The sequence below is a fragment of the Mesocricetus auratus genome, unplaced genomic scaffold (assembly GCF_017639785.1).
Source record: "Mesocricetus auratus isolate SY011 unplaced genomic scaffold, BCM_Maur_2.0 Super-Scaffold_100004, whole genome shotgun sequence".
Taxonomy (NCBI): domain Eukaryota; kingdom Metazoa; phylum Chordata; class Mammalia; order Rodentia; family Cricetidae; genus Mesocricetus; species Mesocricetus auratus.
In genome coordinates, this window is record NW_024429189.1 from 6,518,944 (window position 1) to 6,538,861 (window position 19,918).

The 19,918-nt window shown below is 55.0% G+C and overlaps 1 protein-coding gene across 10 annotated transcripts in view; it reads right to left on the reverse strand.

The window, feature by feature from the left end:
• Kcnt1 (potassium sodium-activated channel subfamily T member 1) overlaps positions 1-19,918 on the reverse strand; it is a 58,027-nt gene that overhangs the window by 25,733 nt on the left and 12,376 nt on the right. For 2 of the 10 annotated variants that reach the window (XR_005877107.1, XR_005877106.1), the window contains exons 1-11: positions 17,043-17,226; positions 12,220-12,261; positions 7,033-7,112; positions 6,352-6,451; positions 3,950-4,006; positions 3,592-3,640; positions 2,291-2,350; positions 2,028-2,102; positions 1,877-1,960; positions 1,202-1,296; positions 114-294 (exon numbers count right to left, since the gene is read on the reverse strand). Coding sequence is in view for 8 of the 10 variants with exons in the window: in XM_040745229.1 (XP_040601163.1) it covers positions 114-294; positions 1,202-1,296; positions 1,877-1,960; positions 2,028-2,102; positions 2,291-2,350; positions 3,592-3,640; positions 3,950-4,006; positions 6,352-6,451; positions 7,033-7,112; positions 12,220-12,261; positions 17,043-17,197 (978 nt within the window). In the remaining 2 variants the exon portion in view is untranslated. Of the gene's footprint in view, positions 1-113; positions 295-1,201; positions 1,297-1,876; positions 1,961-2,027; positions 2,103-2,290; positions 2,351-3,591; positions 3,641-3,949; positions 4,007-6,351; positions 6,452-7,032; positions 7,113-7,680; positions 8,613-12,219; positions 12,262-16,747; positions 16,912-17,042; positions 17,227-19,918 lie in introns of those variants that run through there. The other 8 variants (XM_040745227.1, XM_040745226.1, XM_040745229.1 and 5 more) reach the window with 7 other exon arrangements.

Consider the following 19,918-nt stretch of genomic DNA (forward strand, 5'->3'; position numbering starts at 1 on the left):
CAGCAATGGCGCTTCCAGTTGCCCTTCCAACATGTATTCACGACCCCCATGGCTCCTCCTGTCCTTATGCAGAGTGCCTCCTGATTGTCCCTGTGTAGAGCATGGGGACTCACCTGCAGTGGGAGCACCACAAGGGTCACGCAGATCAGGATGACCACCAAGAGCTGGGATGGCCAGATCTTGGGGGTCACATCACCAAAGCCCACAGTTGAGAAAGTGACGATGCAGAAGTAGAAGGAGGTCAGCAGGTTCAAGTTGCCACCGGCTCGCTCCAGGTGCTGGATCCCACAGGTCCTAGAGATTGAAGACTGGGGCTGCAGCCGCGGGGGCGGGGCTGCAGCCGCGGGGTGGGGGTGGGGGCTGCAGCCATGGATGGGAGGAGCTGAATGGCAAGAGACAAGGTTGCAGTATAGTGGACTTCCTGAGTTGGCTGCTGTGGACAGGGAAACAGGGCCTTCCCACCTTCCCTGCTCCCAGAGGGGTAGAGCTCTACCAGTCTTGGGGACCCTGTCACCTAGGCCCTAAGTGACGCATCCCTGATCTTTGGGATACTGAGTGAGGTTGTAGAGCTGGGCCTGAATGCCCACCACCCACAGTGGCCACTGGGCCCTGCACTGAGCTGAAGTCTGAGCCTGGGAGAGCTGCTCACTCTATTCAGCAGTAAGGAGGGGGGGCGGCAATGGTGAGGGGTGCGCTTCAGCAGCAAAGGGGTGTGGCTTGCAGCAGTGATGGTGTGGGGCGGGGCTGCCCTGAGCTCTGCCAGCCTATCCTCCAGACCAGCACTCCTAGCCAGCTCATCCTTGCCTGAGGGATAGCAGGGGCGACCGGGCCTCTTGAGGACATGGAGCAGGGCCACTCCACAGGCAGACGCAGGACCAGAAGTTCCTGACCATCCAAAAGACCCTGGCTGTTTCTAGACTCCATCCTCAGATGATCATCAGACCAAAGGGCCCCCCTCAGCCCAGGGGTCAGTTTCCTTCAGAGCTGTAAACACAGCCAGCTGGTCAGGCACCTACAGGTCAGGGTTATGCCACTGTATCCTGACCTCTGGACACAAGAGTTTGGAGCTAAGTTCTCAGTCAGCTTTGTGCCCCTTCTGTCACTGCCCCTTGACCTATCTTCTAGGCTTGAGGTCTGTTCGGGGAGTGGGCTAGCCATGGCCACCTGACGGGATGGGCCGTGAGATGTCTAGGACACTCACCCCGTGAAGACGAGGCACAGCAGGGTACAGAAGAGGATGAGCACCTGGTTGAACATGGCTGACTGTGTGCGCAGGATGGCACGGTGGAAGTCATTCTGCAAAGAACGACTATCAGAAGTCAGGGCCCATGCATAGCAAGCAGAGATCTGCTCACGTGCCATCCCAGGGGAGGGCTACAGGCAGTGCTGCCCTGGACCAGTCACCCAGACCTCAGCTTGGTCTTAGGATGAGCCATGCCCTGGGGTGAGATCCAAACATGCCAGACGGCAGATAGGCGTGAGCACCTTTGGCTTTAAAACTTCACTATGCAACCGGAACGGGGCTGAGTCAAGGGCACTGGCCAGGAGGGGGCAGGTCACCAGGGACACAGCCGTCATCCTGGTTTTCATTTATAGGAGATAGGCACATTCCAGCAGAAGCTGGCCATCGAGTAGCAGGAGCTTGCATTCTTTTGGCCCTGGTTTCTTGCCCAGTCTGGTTGTGCTTGCTCATATCCCCGCACGCCCTGTCCCACCTTCTCCTTGGCTCTGGAAGAGCTGTCTTCACAGGAAGAGGAAGCTCAAGGCTGGACTGGAATGCATCTCTGTGGCATGCAGTCTCCCGGCCACTACCTGGTCCCACCAGCAGGTGGGGAAACTGTTCCCCCGGAGCTGGCAGGGGACAGACTTCACTTACAATCATGTTCTCCAGCGCATGCTTGGCCAGCCAGCAGTTGAGAAACACGGGGATGAACAGGTTCCGAAGAGGTGGCCAGAAGACCTGTGGCGTGTGGGGGAGAGGTCAGGTGGGGCTTGGGCATCGGAGCTTGGGGCTGGGGCTCACCCACCGTGATGATGAAGGGCAGCGTGTTGATCATCTCCAGGACGAAAGGAACATGGAAGATCTGCTCCCAGATGTTGCCCTGGGGACCAGAGGTACTTCAGAGCCAGCAAGGGGCAACCAGGGTCAAGGAAGGGAACTGGGGGCTTGGAAGATAGGGAGAGGTAAGGGTTGGAAGTGGGCAGTCTTCGAGTTAGGGATCAGTGCCAGAGGAGGGGCTGTGGAGAAAGGGCATGGTGGGGGAACCGGTAGATACAGGGAAGAACTCACTTTGTAGCTGAGGTAAATGAGGAGCATGGTCTCTAAGAAGCTTATTGTGGCCACAATGACCTGCATGAAGAAAGCAGAGAGACATGGAACAGGGCCTGACCTATGAGGGTCTCAGCAGGCAGAGTCCTAACAAAGCTGGGTTCTCAAGTGTGTAAGTGTGTGTGCGAGTGTGTAAGTGTGTGTGAGCATGTGAGAGCACATGTGAGTGTGTGTGAGAGACAGCATATGTGAGCATGTGAGCATGTGTGTATGTGTGCCTGTGTGTGAGAGAGCACACGTACGTGCGTGCGTGCATGTGTGTATGTGTGCCTGTGTGTGAGAGAGCACACGTACGTGCGTGCGTGCGTGTGTGTATGTGTGCCTGTGTGTGAGAGAGCACACGTACGTGCATGCGTGCGTGTGTGTATGTGTGCCTGTGTGTGAGAGAGCACACGTACGTGCATGCGTGCGTGTGTGTATGTGTGCCTGTGTGTGAGAGAGCACACGTACGTGCATGCGTGCGTGCGTGTATGTGTGCCTGTGTGTGAGAGAGCACACGTACGTGCGTGCGTGCGTGTGTGTATGTGTGCCTGTGTGTGAGAGAGCACACGTATGTGCATGCGTGCGTGCGTGTATGTGTGATCATGTGTGCTGTCTGCATCCTTGCTGCTGAAGTAAGATGTTCTTATTGGAAAGACTTGCAGGTAGCTACTCTAGGCCCTAGGGTAGGTAGGTAGAGGGCAGCCCAGACTCCAACCCTGCTCTGCTGGGGCACCCTGTGGACAATCAGGGAAGATGAAGCAGGAGGGGTGGGGACCCTGAAGAGCACCAGTAAAACCAGCATAGGAGGTGGAGGTGGCCGTGAGGGGATGAGGCTCTGGTGGCAGTACTCCTTGGGTACGAATGGAGCCTCTACTGCAGGCATCTGTGAGTCCTAGGGGATCCTCCAGGCTAGGGACCCAGGCCTCTGGGACGTGGTTGGGGAAGACTCCCTCAGAAGCTGGCCTGAGTTACTACTGTCCCCTCCTTTTACTTCCCAGGAAGGCAGTATGGTTTGGTGGGTCAGCAGGAAGGAGAGGTTCTCATTGAGGAGGAGATGACAGGGTAGCATGCCCTCAGTGGTCTCCAGGAAAATGATAGTAAGAGTTGCTAGGCCTGAGTCTTTGCCTTCTGAGCCTAAGTCCCTGCTTACCCAGGGAGCCTGAGTCTCTTGCTTGCTGAACACGGGACTTCTGTTCTCTTGCTTAACAGGAGTCCTCCCTTTACCGAGTCTACACAAGCAGGCTCCACTGTGCAGGGAGGAGGGGTAGGCTGGGACTTACCTGGATCACCCACAGAGCCATCTTCCTCTCCACCCATAAGATGGGAGCCCTAGGAAAAGAAGGGAAGTGAGGCCGGACAGGCTCACACTGCCAGGGCACTTCCTCTTTTGGCTCTAGAAGATGTCACGAAGGTAATGAGGGCCTAATGGCTGGATATGGAAGGTGAGTGGAGGAGCGGACACATGCATTGTCCTAAATTACCCCCCTCTAATGGGATATCCTTGGTATGGACTTCAGGGTGCAGGGCTGCAGCTGAAAATGCCCCAGGGAATTTAATGGACCTCAGGTTGACTGGGCATTAGCCGGATTGTTAAACTCCCAGTGTGGCCTGACAAATGGGAGCCAGGAGCCAACTCACCAGTGGAACTCGGAGGACGAGCCATTGAAAGTGTAGTTATACTTCGTGCAGCCCCAGCTGTGAAGAGACAAAAGCACTGGCCCAGCCACAGACCTCCGGGGCCGATGCCAAGGGCCCTTTCCAAAGCTGCTGTGCGCTCAAGGCAAATGGAAGAGGTAGCCACTCGCTCACTCAGGGCTCACCGTATGTCCCAACTGCAGCTGATGCTCTACGGCACAAGGAGCCTCCCTGGCCTGCAGCGGCTGTGTTGGGAGGCTCTCTAAGCAAGATGCATAGAGAACACATTCCGGTCTGGAGATCTGGGCCTGCAGTGAGGTGCTGCTCAGGAGAAACTGAGTATTTAGCCTTTGCTGATGACAAGCTCCAGGGATGGGCCCTGGACAACCACAGATGGCCCAGTGGGGACACTTACACTCTCTGGAAGCCAGAGCTGCCTGAACAAGCCTGCATAGTTCTTGAGAGTCAGAAAGAACATTCTACCTCAAGCAGATGAATTAATGAGCCTCATATCCCCAAGCCACTTGAAGATAAGCATAGCCAATCACTTTGAAAGGAGCTGATGAGAGGTACCAGAGCACAGTCAACATGCTAGCTCTGCTCCAGGCCATAACCAGCATCGGGGGCAGCTACCACAGGGACCTCACTGCTCACAGAACCCAGAAAGGGGCCGCTCCTATCCTCTCCTGTTCTCACCTGAGCTTTATTGGGGTTGTTGCAGTCGGCACCCACAGAAGTCTGAGTCATCCACCCACCCTCTCTCTCTTCCTCTTGTCCAACATCTACCTATTCATCCTTCATCAGCAATCACTCACGTGTCCACCCTTTACCTCGTCTGTGGTCCACGCATCCACTTATCCATCATCTGATCTGTGACCCATGCATCTGCTTGTGCTCATCCTTCTACCCAACATCCATCCGTATGTCTATCTGTGTTAATCTCGTCTGTGGTCTACGCACCCATTATCACCTGATCTGTAATTCATTTATCCACCCGCTACTGCTGAATTCTCTTTTCCAACATCCACTCAGCATCTCATGTCCTATCTACTCAACCATCTACCTATCTCTACCTATCCAGCCATCACTATCCATCGTTCACCCATCTTTCCATCACCAAAATACCCATCTCTCCCTCCCACCCGTTATCCCTGCCAGTGGTGGCAATGAATACAACAGACTTTGGTCCTCTGGGGAGGTGGAAGCAGAAATCCTGAGCCTTTGGGACTCGAAAGATGAAACAGATGCAGCAAAGAGTGTTTTAAGCCAGTTATAGCCCCTATTTCTCCTCAAACAACCATGGCAGGTTCTTCCCTCCTCTGACCTGAACAGTGATAAAAGGTTTGCTCTCAATAGCAAGTGAGAGTCTCTGGTCTGGGAGGCCTGGTTTTCCTGAAAGTGGGCAACAGATGAAAATAAGGAGTTGGGTAAAACTTTGCACATAGGCTTCAGGTCTGGCCTCTTGCCTGGAGATTTTCAGGACCCCAGCAGTTTAGGAGGAGCCTGTTCTGTGTGGCCCAAGTGGTAACTCCATGTTGGCAGGACCCACAGATGGCCCAGCAGTGGCACCCAAACCCCAGGCTCTGTGGCATCTGAACCCACTTGTCAAACCCATTGGTATGCAAACCAGAGGCCAACGGAGTTCAGGAGAAACGGCTCCAGAAGTAACTATCAAAGTGAAGGGGCAGGCACAGCATCCTCAGCTGAGGATGTGGGAAACTAGGAAATGACGGATGCAGGAAGTCAGAGCTGGGGGAGGAATGTCACCTCAGAATAGAATCGAGAGAATAAAAGGGGCAGAGTAGGAAGTAGGAGTGACAAGCATGCGGGTGGCCCACGGCCCAGCTTCCCATCCCCACAGGACACAATTCAAGACAATCCTGGCACTGAGGGCCTCTGGATCAGCCCAGAGAGGAGCCGGAAGCATGCCAAGGCATCCCCAGGCACCGAGAGACCAGCGGCCTTCAGGGACTCTGCAAGATCTGGGCCGGGCAATAGCACTGATGTCTCAAGGCAGCCAGGCAGTGGGAGCACTACAGAGAAGACGTCAGAGGAGGACTTCCCAGCCTCCCTCATCTGCTGGGCTCCTGTAAGCACGCCTGATAGCAGGCACCTCTTCCTGAAGGGGGTCGGAACACATACACTGTGGCTGTGTGGACAGCTCCACACTGGGGGCCCCTCTTTTAATGCTGACCACTCTAGGTATGAGCAGTGCCTGGACGTGACTATGTTGGGGTCACACTAGGGGAAGAAAAGACTCCCAAAGCTCTGGTGACAGGACTTCTTGAGAGTCTGGTGAGGTGCTGGTCACAGGTCTCCCTCGCAGACACCCATAATGCCAGTGGGGTTTAACAGAAAGAAAGGCTCAGCCTCAGAACCCGGCCTCAGCCCCACAGGTCACCCACCATCCAATGCCCTGGTCTGGGTTGTCGAGCAGGACACGGACGATATACAGCAGGCAGGTGAGGAGCTTGAGGGAAAAGTTGAACAGCCGGATCCTCAGGCCTGCGGGGAGGGCGACATCAGGGCAGGAGCTTCAAGGAGCAGGCCCACCCACTCTTCTGGGGTCTCTCTGCAGCCCCTCCTGAAGGCCCAGCACGGACCTCCATCTCACGCTGTACCCCAGATGCAGGGGACTGAGGCATCTGCACTCCCCAACCAGACTCCTCTGGCCACTGTATAGATGAGGCGCCGAGGCTTGGGGTGCAGGGGATTTCCTGAGGGCACTTCTCTTGGGAACAGATCTAGGACACTTGGCGCCACAGCCTTACAGCCAAGTCCCTTCTTGCATCCCGGGTAGGCACACAGCAGCCAAGCTTAAAGTTGGGAAGGACTAGAGGGCGTGTGGAGGTTGGGTTTCCCAGCGTGTGGGCTGGAGTGACGCAAAGGAGGGGACCCAGCTGGCTCCCAGGGACAGCCTAGCCCAGTTCAACCCAGCGTCCACCATGGGGGCCCATATCTCCACAGGTCAGGAAACGGGAAGTCAAAGTGACCTTTGCCCTCTGCCCAGCTACCTGGCGCACTTCCTCAGGCTCCCGACCCTGCCCACCCCTCTCCACCCAGAGCCCTCCGGGCCCCTGACTCACTGGATCTTTGGTTTTTGATGAAGAACAGCTTGAGCCTCTCTTTGCAAGTGTTCTCATTGACATAGAATTCCACCTGGACCCTGAGGGAGGAGAGGAGTCTGAGGCTTGGGGCCAGGGGTGTTCGGGCCCAAGGCAGGGGCTGGAGCCTAAAGCCAGGGCCAGAGCTCCGAGACCAGCTGGGTTCCTTCAAACCACAGGGACAGAGAGGAACTTGGGAGCCATCGGTCCTCCCAAAGCCTCCCCTTGGGAGTCACCGGAGTCACCTGCAGTCACCGGAGTACCACCCTCTCAGCATCCCCAGCTCTCCAGGTCTCAGGGAGACCAGGCCCGCAGCACCCACAGAGCTTTGGGCATTGGGTGCTCAAACCTTACCAAGATGTTCAGTGCTGACAGTCTTTATGTGTGGTGGCCTTTATGTATTCTGAGGCCTATGTTCATTGTGATCTCAGGAATGGTCAGAAGGGCCAGCAGGAAGTAGTCATCCATGAGCTGTCCCTCTAGTTACCCTGTGGACCTGGCCTCCACCCCCCCCCCGCCATGGCACTGCACACAGAAGCCGGTCTCTGAGGCATGGCCACTCTTGCATTCCCTGAAGTCCTAAGATCACGCGGAGTAAATAGCGAGTGAGCGCCCGATTCCTCCACTTACGCTGCATTGCCACACCCAGGAAGAGGCATGCGCTCACTGCGTATAGCTCTGCGGCTCCAAGCTTCAGACATAACCCCGTGCTCTACCCGTCCCACTCAGGAGCAGGAGATGAAAACGCTAGTATTGGCATAGGAAGGATGGTGGGAGTCTGAGTTTGCAGCCTGGGCTCCTGCAGCAGGTGTGGTTAGCTTACAGCGTTTCCCTCTATGAACTGGGGCAATCATGCATCCTTGAATGGTCCATGGCTCACTGTGAGGAACACAGAGCTCCCTGGACATGTGGCTCCTACCAGTAAAACCTCAGTATCCTCCCACCACCCCGCCACAGGCTGAAACTCCCCCAGGAAGGAACGGGGTGGGACACAGCGCCAGGGACCCCAGCACAGCGTAGGGTCACAACAACTCAGAAAGGCAGAGGGACAGTGGAGTGTGCCTTGCAGGCATGTCTTGCTGCCTGGGAGGAGTTTGTAGGCACGGAGAAAGCTGCCGCCTCTCTTAGGCACGGAGACAAACGTCAGCTGAGATCTCTGTAGTCTTTCCCTTGTCACTGTTACTGTCTACTGGGGAGGCCACACCAAGCCCAGGGTGGGGGGGCTCTGAAATTCACTTTCCTCTGACCAGTGCTGGCTCTGTGAAGACAGTTGGAGAGTCTAATGTCAGTGCCTGACTATTCCAATAGCCCATGAAGCATTTTAAATAGTCTCTATCAGGCCAGTGAGATGGCTCAGAGAGTGACAGCATTTATCACCAAGCCCGACGACCTGAGTTAGACGCCCAGGTCCCACACAGTGGAAAGACAGACTGACTCCTGCAAGTCGTCCACCAACTGTAGCTGTTGTTGTTTGTTTCATTTTTACTCTTGGTCTTTTGGGGGATCCACCACCCAGTTCCCAAATAAATACACGGAATCTTATTATTACTTATAAATGCCTTAGCTTGTCTTAAGTTTTAGTCAACTTTTTGCCTCTGGGATTTTACCTTTTTCTATTTCTGCATGTCTTTTCTTTCCTTCTTATTCCTCGTCTTGCTGTGTGGCTGGCCCCTCGCTTCCTCCTCTCCTCCTTTTCCTGCTCCTCTTTGCTCTCCCTCTTACATGCTCTCCTTCTACTTATTCTCTCTCCTTCCAGCCCTGCCCATTTCTCTCTCCTGCCAAGCTATTGGCCATTCAGCTCTTTATCAGAAAAATCAGGTGTTTTAGACAGGCAAAGTAACACAGCTTCATGGAGTTAAGCAAACACAACATAAAAGAATGAAACACATCTTTGCACCATTAAGCAAATATTCCACAGCGTAAACAAATGTAACACATCTTTAACTAATATTCCACAGACACCAACCTTCACATGCATGCCCCAACAAGCACACACCAAATAAGTAATTAAAGGTAATAAAATATATTTTAAAGTCTAATAACCACCCCTAGAGCCTGGTGAGTTCAGACCACTGTGTGCACAGCAGCCATGCCATGTGTCCTGTCAGTGGGCTGGGGGAGTGGCCTGGGTCACAGTGGCTCTGCCGGTCACAGAGTGCCCCGAGGCTCCAAGGGCCTGGCCCTTTCACTTGAACCAAGGCACAATTGGGGCTTGGTGCAGGGCAATGACTGGGTTCACCCTGGATTGCACAACAAGTCAAGCTTCCTGTAAGGACCAACCTAGCGCGAATGGCTGGTGTACCCTGGTACATCCCACTGTACTCCCGAACTTCATTTCATCTGATGTCCCCACTGAACCTCAGTACACTCTGCTGTGCACCTCTCTCTCTGAAGGGGCCCGAGGCTAGGTGGACAGGCTGTGCGGGGATGGGGGCAGGGAAGTCGACAGGTGGCTTGAGGGACCACCTGTATCCTATAAGCATGCATGAAGCTCACACATCACTTTCCTGTCCTCCCACCCCCTCTGCGATAAAGGCATCAATGATGGAAGGGTCTTCCCACATGATCAGCCTCCCCCGCAACAGCCCCCTCAGCAGGTAACCAAGACCTTTGCCAAGGCAACAGGCAGCAGTCTCTTCTCTATCTCCCTGAGAGCACAGACCACCGGCTTTCTGATCCACTGTGGTTCCCCTCTCCTATCTTTGGCTCTACTCCCATGACCCCTAAATGTAGGAGCATCAGGGATGGTGGTGGGAGGCTTCTGCCACCTGCCAGGTCAAGGCACTAAATTCTACTGGCCATGGGTGCGCACCCAGTGGCTGGGCGTGCTGTTCCCTGCTATTTTGTGTCAGTGTAGACATGATGAAGTATCTGTAAGGTGCTATGTGTTATGAGTTTAATCCCTAAGAGGCAAGAAGAAGGTAGGAACTAAATTCACCTGTGGCGTGTGAGCGCATGTGCATGCGGGCATGAGAGTGCACACACAGGCGTGTGGGCGTGCGTGTGTGTGCGCGTGTGTGTATGTGCATGCGTGCGTGTGTATGTGTGTGCGCGTGTGTGTATGTGCATGCGTGTGTGTGTGTGTGTGTGTGTGTGTGTGTGTGTGAGACCCTCCCTCTGTCCCTGCACCCTGCTGCTCCATCTCACTAGACATTCTTATGGGACATTCCTGAGCACTCAGCCCTCCACCCCATGCCCGTGACCACTTCCGGCTCCACTGTCCAGGGTCCTGGGCCCTCAATGCTGCCTTCTGCCCTTCTTGTCATTTTCTTAGGAGCATCTTGAGATCAGAAAAGAAGCCACCATGGCCACTGAACTGCTCAGTGAAAAACCAGGAACCTGTGACCCTCAGCCCCGCCCCTTGCTGGCATCCTCCCCAGCTCTGGAAAGCTGACCCTGACAAATGACATCGTCCCTGAACCAGTGTGACCCCGACTAATGACAGCCCATGAGCAGAACACAGCCACCTCCCAGAAGGGCTGTCCATTAGGCTGCCAGCACCCATTTGGATGGCCCCAGGTGTTTTGTGGGCAGTGCCCTCTTATGACCGAAGGTGTTCTCCTGGAGGAGTCACAAGGCCTGCTTGGCTCCCTTGAAGTCAGAGCTCTACAATGCCCGGGAAATCAATGAGTCTTCCTTCACTTTTAAATTTTTAATAAACTGTGGCCACTCACTTCCTCTAGTGCCACACAAAACAGGGATCAAAAGTATCCATTTTACTCCAGTCTGTGTTTAAGGCAGGAGGTGTGTCCGCCCTAGGGGAAGATGAAGACATAGGGCATGGTCCTATAGGAGCATAGGGAGCTTGGGGATGACCTGCACCTCTCACAGATCCTGCTCACAGTCAACCAAGGCCTTTATGAAGTTCCTGGGAGTCCTAGAAACTGTGTTGGCCCAGCAGGCAGAGTCTAAGGACTGAGAGCCAGGGCCCACTGGGAAGCCAGACAGATCAGGCTCCGCCTCTCACCTGCCTTTAGCTTAGCTTCCTCACTGGGAATGGGAACAGTGACGGGAGCTGCTTCCCATAGTATCACGGAGTACTTAGAAGATGTAAGTGCTTGTCAGTTAAGATGTATCCAACTGTGTCCCTTGGGAATGAGCTCAGAGAGAGATATAGTGAGAGATAATGGGTATGGGGCCCAGGACTAGCACCTCATGGGGTGGTGTGGGATGGAAGTTAATGCAGTCAGAAAGCCACCTCAGGCCTAGACTGTTCTATGTACCACACTGCAAACTCACAGCCTGGCTACATGCACACCAGTCATGCCCACAGACACTGGATAGGGCACAGGTCCAACCACCAGTCTGAGCCGGAGCAAAACACATGACCTACCCTCCTGAGGAGTGAGAGGACACAGCCATGGTACTGGCTTCTTGGGTGAGTAGGTAAGAAGGACCCAGAACAGGCTGCCAAGGGCAACTAAAACCTGTTCCTCCCTGCATCCGCAGAGGGCCTGCCAAGTCGGAAGAGATCTGATCCCTGCCAACCCCAAGTCTCCATAATCCCCAGGGGAGTTCGGTAGAACTCTATTTGTGGCACACTTCTGTGACTCTAGATCCTTCTTGAAGGACCAGGTGTGGCTCACAGCTCTCCTAGCTTCTCGGTGCTGTCTTAGCCAAGCTCCCCAGGAAGACCCCCCCATAATGCTCCAGGTCTCAGCCCCATCGAGCCTGGGGGCAGGCAGCGGGAGTTGGGCTGGCCAGCTGTGGGTCCTCATCTCCACCTGGGAAACTGAGAGAAGGGATCCAGTGTGGCCTGGGAAAATGGGCACTGGCTTCTCAAACGAACTCTCCTGGCTAGGGGGGGCTTGCTTGGGGTTCTACCCTCTGAAACTGCAACTCCCCAGTCGACTCTTCTGTAAGTTACTGTGGCTATGGTGTCTCATCACAGTAATAGACAAGTGACTTAGATGGGCATCCACCTCTGGGGAGCCCAGTTCCTGTCTGCAGATTCTTCCCAAGGGGACCACTAATCATGTGTCTCCAGCCCCAGCCCCCAGGAGCAGAAGCACCTGTTGGTTCTGGGAAGGGCTAACCAACACTGTCATGTTTCTGCCTGGTTCTTGACACTTGGTACTGGGCAAGAGTAGCCTTTCCCGTGGGGCTGGTTCTCAGGGGTATGAGGATGCGTTTGTCCCTGAGACAGTCCCTCCCCTGTGAAGCACTTACTGAGAGAGGGAAGAGTCCAGGCTGAAATCTTCCACATGAACCCTGGAGACAGAGTGGACACATCAGCATAGGAGGTGGATGCGGCTCCAGGACATATTAGGACTCTGGGCAGTATCCCAGAGCATTGGGGTGTGCCAGAAGCACACACACCTGTAACCAACGGAGCCTCAGACATGATGGGTAGTGTCAGGGCAGGCAGCCTTACATGCAAGGCAGGTAGAAGCCAGGCCTACCCCCTAAGAACTGGAGAAAGCAACAGAGGCCATAGATGCCGGCACATGCAGGCTCTGCACTCTGGTCAGAGGGAGTGACAACCACAATTAGGGTGGGGCCCTACGTTTAGCCAAGAGACAAAGCTCTGCCTCTCTCTCCCAATTCAACATTAAGTGTGACTCTGTGTCCAGCCAGCAGTGACCCATCCAGTAGCTCTGTAACAGAGGAAGCTGCAGACAACTGAGTAGTCCCTATACAGGATCACGGCTGGGCACAGGAAACCTTGGATGGCCTGGCTCTTGGTTTCCTGTAGCTGGGCAGGCCAGGATTGGGAGCTGGTGTTTCTTGGGTGACTGAGGTGCACTCCTCTACCTGACCAGCTCTAGACAACCTGACCTTGGGTTTCCCTAGACTGTCCTGCCATGGAAAGGGCGCTCAGAGTCAGGGTGGCAGGGGTCAGCAGCTCTGGAGCTCCTGCCTGTGTTGGGTGCTGACTTCATGTAGTTCTGGGCCAGCCCCTCCATCCAAGGACTTCGGTGGGCCTCTCTCAAAGCAACTGCTTTCCAGGTGAGAAAACAAATATTCAGCAGAGATCCCCGAAGACCTCAGACAGCATCCTGTTCAACTTATGTTGGGACCTCTGTGGGGTCAGGATCCTTCTTCACATTCCAATATGTGGTCCCTCCTGGTCCCTGGGTGGACAAGGGGAAGGTTGGACACATGCTTCACAGAGTCAAGGTCCCCACTGGTACGGCAATGACTGGACAGCTCTGCACAGTATAGGGGAGCCCAGGGTATAACAACTATATTAGGAATAAAATTGCAGAAACTAAGCTGAAATGGGATCCTAAGGTGGAAACGACACAGACTGGCTAGTATACTAGTAGGAAGAGTTCAAGACTCAAACCACAGAGAGGGAGAGAGAGAGGGAAGACTTTGTGACTACCTGGGAGGATGGCCCGAATGTGGGAGAGGCCTTGGAGTAGCCCATTCACATCTAACTCCCCAAACCTGAGAAAATCAAGTTATGTGGCTTCCACTCCCAGTCTATGACAGCTCCCACAAACTCAACACGCTTCAAAAGGAAACCTGAGTTCATTAGAGTGACCCCATACCTGAGGCCAGTATCCACGTATATTTCAAGATTGGCATACCAGGAAGGGGGAGAGAGCAGAACACACTGATAACTGCAGAAGTAATAGAGTACCAACTGAGGCAAGCCCCAGAGGGGTCTTTGGGTGCGCTGTGTAAAGCTGGGGTGTGTCCAACTGTCAGAGTAGGGAGTGAGGCACTTGGGAGCCTAGAAAGGGGTAGGGGAGCTGTATGAAGGCCATTCAGAGGAGCCACTTGGTGGGGCAGGGGAGGGTCCATGGTCCTGAGGTTCTGAACATGGAGAACAAGGACGTCCCAGCAAGAAGGATTCATGGGATCATCTCCTGAGCCCGAGAATGTTAGGGTGAATGAAGCTGGGAATGGGGAGAGATTCTGCTCCCTGCAGCTGGACTGACGGCTGCGGACTTCTTAGAATATCACGGCAACGTGTGAGCCTAAGAAGATGCCTCGGGAAGGCCTCAGCCTTTTGGGGGGTGTCACTGACATGTGATGATCAGGGAAGGAGCCCGGGAATGGAGTGGACCCGAAGTCTGGCTGGCTGTTGAGAGACTGGATGTCACAGAGTGTGAAGCCATGTCCCTTCGGAGGTCGTGAATGGTAGAGAAGTAGATGGTGTCTGGAGGTGTCAAGTGGGGTCTTAGGGTGCAGGCTCAAGGCAGACATGTGTTCGTTGGGAAGACGGTTGGAGACACAGGGACTGGAAAGTCCTGGGGATAGGTCACAAAGCCATGGGGTAGGGGTCTTAGTTCTCAGGGCACTTGGCTTTGGGGCAGCTATGATGGGTGTGAAAGAATAGGACGGGCTCAGCTCAAAAGGAGACAGGTGATCCTAGCCTGGCCAAGTCAAAAGCAGGATGGGGTGCCACTGGGAAAGGGGATTCCCGGTGCCCTTGCCCTGGGCTTTCCTCCTGGGCTGTGCTCTGATGGGAGGTTCCTTCCCCTGCTGTCTTCCCTCAGTGGGCAGAGAGTTTCTCTATGGTATAGCCTCAAAGGGGACGACACACAGTAAGGCAGGTGGCTATTCTCTGGGACCCCAGGAAGAGAAGCAGGCCCTGACCAAGCCAAGCCTCTACACCATCCATCAGGCCCTGCCCCCCACTCCATCCCAGCACCTTGGGCTCCCCCCCTCTACACCTTATATTAAGACCCCAGGGATGTCAAAGGATAGACGATTCTTGGCCCTGAAACTCCCCACGGCAGTGTCTGTGGGAGTCTCAAACCCTTCCTCTTCCTGGGATATGGAGATTCCACGCACCCCGGACTCACCTCCTAGGTCATCTTGTAGCCTTTTACCCACAACACATTCACCACAGCACTCCAGGATACCCGCTCTCTTGGTCCTGCTACCTGCTATGAAACACACTAGTGACCTGTCACTTGGAGCCTCCAGAGATTACCAACATATGCCACCAGGGGCAATTTCTAGGACCGTCTTTGTCTTCTGGCCCCTCCAGCTGTCCTCCAATCCTAGCCCTGTGGGCAGCGCTCATGTGTGGCCTCTGACTTTCCTGTGCAGAGGCTCTGCCCCAGCCCCCGGCCTTCCAGCTACTTCTCCTTGGGCACGCACCCTCCTTTCATCCCTCACTGCCTGAGCCAGTCCCCGAGGAAGCAGATGGGGCTGGGGGGCACAGGGAGGACAGGTGGGAGGCCACAGGGAGGACAGGGGAGGGCCACACACCTGACCCATTGAGAGACTCACCAATGACCCAGCCCTTCCTGGGTTCCAAAACTTTGGAATAGAGTCCCCGCTCCCCAGCTCACATTTCCTAACCATTCTAACCCTCGATAGGAGACAGAGAAAGAAGGGCAAGGCATGGTGAGAGGACTAACACCATGGCCCAGTGTATCTGTGAGAAAGTGCAGTTCTTCAGGGACTGTGTGGGCAGGCTCACACCACCATTGTGGACATGCATGGGGCCATAAGGATACTTCTCTCCTTTCTTTGTCTCAATACCTTCCCAGTGGTGGAGAGGCACCAGGCTCTAACTTCCTGGACAGCAGCCCAGACGTAGGACAGGGGCAAGGGCAAGTCTCGGCCCATGATCTTCTCTGGAAACATCAGAAAACCTGATTCCTAATCTACTCCATCCTCCTCAGCTGGGATCTGCCTTGGCTCCCAACCGCTCATCACAGCAGGTGTTCAGATGCCCGCTAGAGGCCCAGGTGCCACCTGGGCCCATTTGGGTGGACAGCTCCCTTCCCTCTGCTCTGCAGAAAGAGGCTGGCAAGGACCCTGCAAGTCAGGGAGAGAGGCCATCCGTGTTAAAGGGCCAGCAGCTCAGCTTGTGGTCTACAGGGTCAAGGGCAGCCACACGCGGAAGTGCAGATGGGGAAGGGCTTTCTGGAAGAAGAAGTGGCCACAGAAGCATTGCACTCTGGGCTAAGGCAAAGCTGGGCAGAGTTGCCATCCCTGCAGCTCACCTCTCTGGGGGCCAGATAGGCTAGGGAGGGAGCTTCCGGGATTACTGGCCCACAGTGTCCACTAAGAGTAGGGAGAGGCCAAGAAGGGCCTTGAGCAGCACTAACCATCCTCTTGCCCTGAGCTGCCGGTCAGCTATGGGAGGCCCCTCAAGAGACACTTGTGGCAAACGGGAGCAGGGTGGCATCAGCCTTCCCATGTGAGAGGCAGGAAACTGGTACAAATGGGGGAGGCAGGGAGGCGGGGGGGTGCTCTGATCACCTTAGTCGAGCCATCTGTTGGGTCCAGCCGCTGCCAACCCATCAGGCTTGACCCAGCACTGGCACCCCACCCAGGGTTTTCACCCTCCCCATGTCCAGAAGGCCCTGCCAACTCTTGTTCATATTCAAAGCCAGTGCCCAGGAAGTTGCCTGGACTGGTCCCATCCAGCCCTGCCCCAACCGCTACCAGAACAGGCTTTGAGCCCACGGTGTGCCCACACCAGGCCAGGTCTGATTCATTGCACTCTCCTAACCCCCCTCCCCACAGCAGCCAGCAGGGTTCTTGGCACAGGCAGGTGACAGCTAGGGATTTGCTGCTGCAGAGACCTCAGTGTCCTCATCCATGAAATGGGGCACCACATCCTGCCTGGAGCTTGCAGGAGGATGAAAAGGGTAGGCTCCCTTCTGCAAAAGCATCCTGGCTGCCCAACCACGCTTGGGTTCAACATGCCCATGCCTTTACTGCCCCCCAGCCAGTTTCCTATGTAGCCTGGGCCTCCCCTGCTCGCCTCTGAAGTGCCTACCTCTCCATAGTGTCCCTCGCTGAACCCACCCGAGTGGGGCTTCCTGGAGCAGTGTGGGCCAGGGTCACATGGCCCAGAGCCCAGGCCATACTTGCAGCGCCCTAGGTTCAGCCCCTAAGCAAGGGGCCAGGGGCTAAGTCTCCCCAGGCCAGGCTGCAGTCAAGGGGTGGTGGGGCACCAGGGCGCCCTCCTCCTAGGCTACAGGAGCAGAGCCTGTGCTAGATAAAATGCAAGCGATACGAAGCCCCTCCCGCGGGGTCTTGGTTCTCCCTCCCACCCCCGCAAGCGTCCCTACCTCTGGCTCACGTCGCTGCCTACGGAGCCCCCGCCATGGGCAGGCAGCAGAGGGCTGAGCCCGTGCGGCTCTTCAGGGGCTGCAGCGCCGGCTGGGGTGTCCCCCGGACCCGCCTTGCCCTCGGACGGCGAGCGCGGCAGCTTGGCCCGCGCCATCCTGCGGGAGCGCTTGGCGCGGGTGGCTGTGGCGGGGGCGGCGCCGGGCGCAACCACCGCACTCCTCACCCTCAACGCGCAGCACAGTGGAATGGTCCGGGGTGGGGAGGGCGTCGTCTCTGCTCCCCGTGCTCCAAGGTCGGCCTCAGGCTCTTGTCCCAAGCTGGATGCCTCAAGGAGGACAGAGTTCCAGTGTACAGTTGTCCCACCCCCACTCATACCAGAAGTAATAGTAACGGTGACAACAGTCACTGCGCCGAAGGGAGGGGATGCAGGAAGGATAGTGCAGGTGACAGCTCATGTGGCCCTTGGCAGCTCACTCCCAGAGGAAGTCTGGGGAAGAGATGAGTTAGCCATATCTGCTGGGCATGCACCCACATCATAGGGTGCTCCTGTGTGTCTATTAGGATGGCACGAAGCCCAGAGCCCCACCCATCTTCCAGCCCCTACCAAGTGAAGTGAGCCCAGGCCTGTGGTCAGAAGGGAAATGGTAAGTGTGTACCCATCCTCCCTCCTGCAGACAGACACTCAAGGTCCTCACCCTCCAGTCCTGCCCCAAAGCTGTCAGGGTTCAGCTCACAAAGGACAGACACTGAGGGCTGAATGTTAGTGCACTGAATCCCCATCTTGCGTTTGGCAACTTCAGACACAAGGTATTTGTCTGTGCCAGGTACCTGGGGACCTGCACAGTGTCACCTCACAACCTGAGCAGAAGCTGGGGAGGTGGCTCAGAGTGATTCAAGTCCTTGCCAGGCAAGCATGAGGACTTGTGTTCAATTCCCAGCACATACATTAAAAAAAAGTCATACAGCGTGATAGCACACACTTAAAATCAGAGAGCTGGGGAGAGACAGGCAGATTCCTGGAGGCTGCTGGCCAGCTAGCCTCACCAGACTGGTGCAGCCCAGAGTCCACTAAGAGACCTCGTCTCAAATACAGCAACAAACAAGCACACAAAACCAAGGGAAAGTGCCTGAGGAAGACACCAAGGCTGACGTCCAGCCTCCACAGACACATGCATGCGTACACATGCACCTGTGCGCACCTCGCAAGAACAGACAAACATCTGTGGGGTGGAGTGCCTTCCCCCACTAAACTGAAGCAATAAGGAGGAGCAGAGCGGGGGAGAACTGGCTGGTTCAGAGATACCTCTGTAGCCACGTGACAGGGTTTTTCTAGCCCAGCCCTTTCACAGCGGAGGCTGCAGGTGACTCAGCCAGGTGACAGGTGGGTTACAGAGGATGGGAGTCTATGCTGGGAAGTCTGACTGTCTGACCCCTGGCTGGGTACAGGAGCCCCTCTGGTCCTGAACATCTGCTACAGCTCCAGGGGCTCCTTGTCCACCACAAACTTACGTCACAGACCTCACAAAATGGGGGGGGGTTGCTATTTACTCCTTGAATCCCTTCGCTATTGGATGGACCATCCATCCTTGGTCTTGCTGGGCCTCCATGTACCCTGGCAAAACAAAACAACTCAGGGCATCCAGTCCTTTGGGGGGCACGGCTGCACTGTCTGCCTCTGGTAGAGAGAAACCTTGAGGGTCAGTGGACCGGACTGCTGAGGGAAACCGAGGCACAGCTTCATCAGAGTATCCATACCCTGACCCACCACTGTGCTTGAGAAATGACTGCTAAGGGGCCACACCCACGAAGATGGGCTCACCTTAAGCCATGCAGAAGAGACAGGTGGAATAATTAACTCCTTAATGAGATACTGTACATTTTCTTCCCAGAATCCTGTTCTCAACTAGTACAGAGGCTTGGGACAGCAGCCTTGTGGGGCCATAAGTTGGCCTGCTATTCTAAATTATCCAGAAAAATGTAGTTTTTCCTTTATTTCTTTCTCTCTTCTAAGCACGGCTTCCTTATCCCTTTGGGCTTTCCCCCAATATTATGGGCTTCCTTACTCTTTCACTAAAGCCTCTGTCCTCACCACATAGTTTCTTGTCAGCCATGTGTCTGAACCCCATGCCCCCTTAAATAGCATGACTTCTCCCCTTCTCTCCTCTGCTTTCGTCCCCTGACAACATCTGGGGATTTTTACAGCTTGCCTGCCCAGCAGTTTTCCCTTTAAATGAGAATAAGATTGTCTTTGTGTAAAAAAAAATATTGTCTTGCTGGCTCTTCCAATTATCTGCTCCAGCTCCAAGTCCTCATAAAACCAGCCCTCAGTGTCTGAGAAAATATTCCTGTGAGCATCCCCTGACTGCACTTCATGACAGCTCATGCTGGCCCTAGAAGGATGATGTATTTGTACCCCCCAAGTGCCCCTTTGCCCCTCCCAGCGACCCAAGAGGGGACCATGAAACTCCCCAAGGGCATGTTGTGGGATGACTCACAGTGATGTGTGTGAATCGAACTAAGAGACAGCATAACCCGGGATAAGCTGCACACTGCTGGAAGGACTTGCGTGCACTTATGGTCACCCAGAAGCAGGGGTAGAGGGCTGTACGAATGTCGGGGATGAGGACTCCCTGTTTGAGAGAACGCACTTGCATTGCTGAGCAGCGGCAGTAAGTCACATGCGGACCACCATATCTGCAGAGCACAGGAGGACAGATGCCTAGCTGCTTGCCCCAGCATGTGTGGCACCTCTGTAGTGGATGCTCTGTGCTTGTTTTCTCAGAGGACAGTGGATCTTCTTCATGTGTCCATCAAACTCCCTGATTAGAATCTGATAACAGATAACGTTTCACCTGGCATGACTTAGAACTGATGT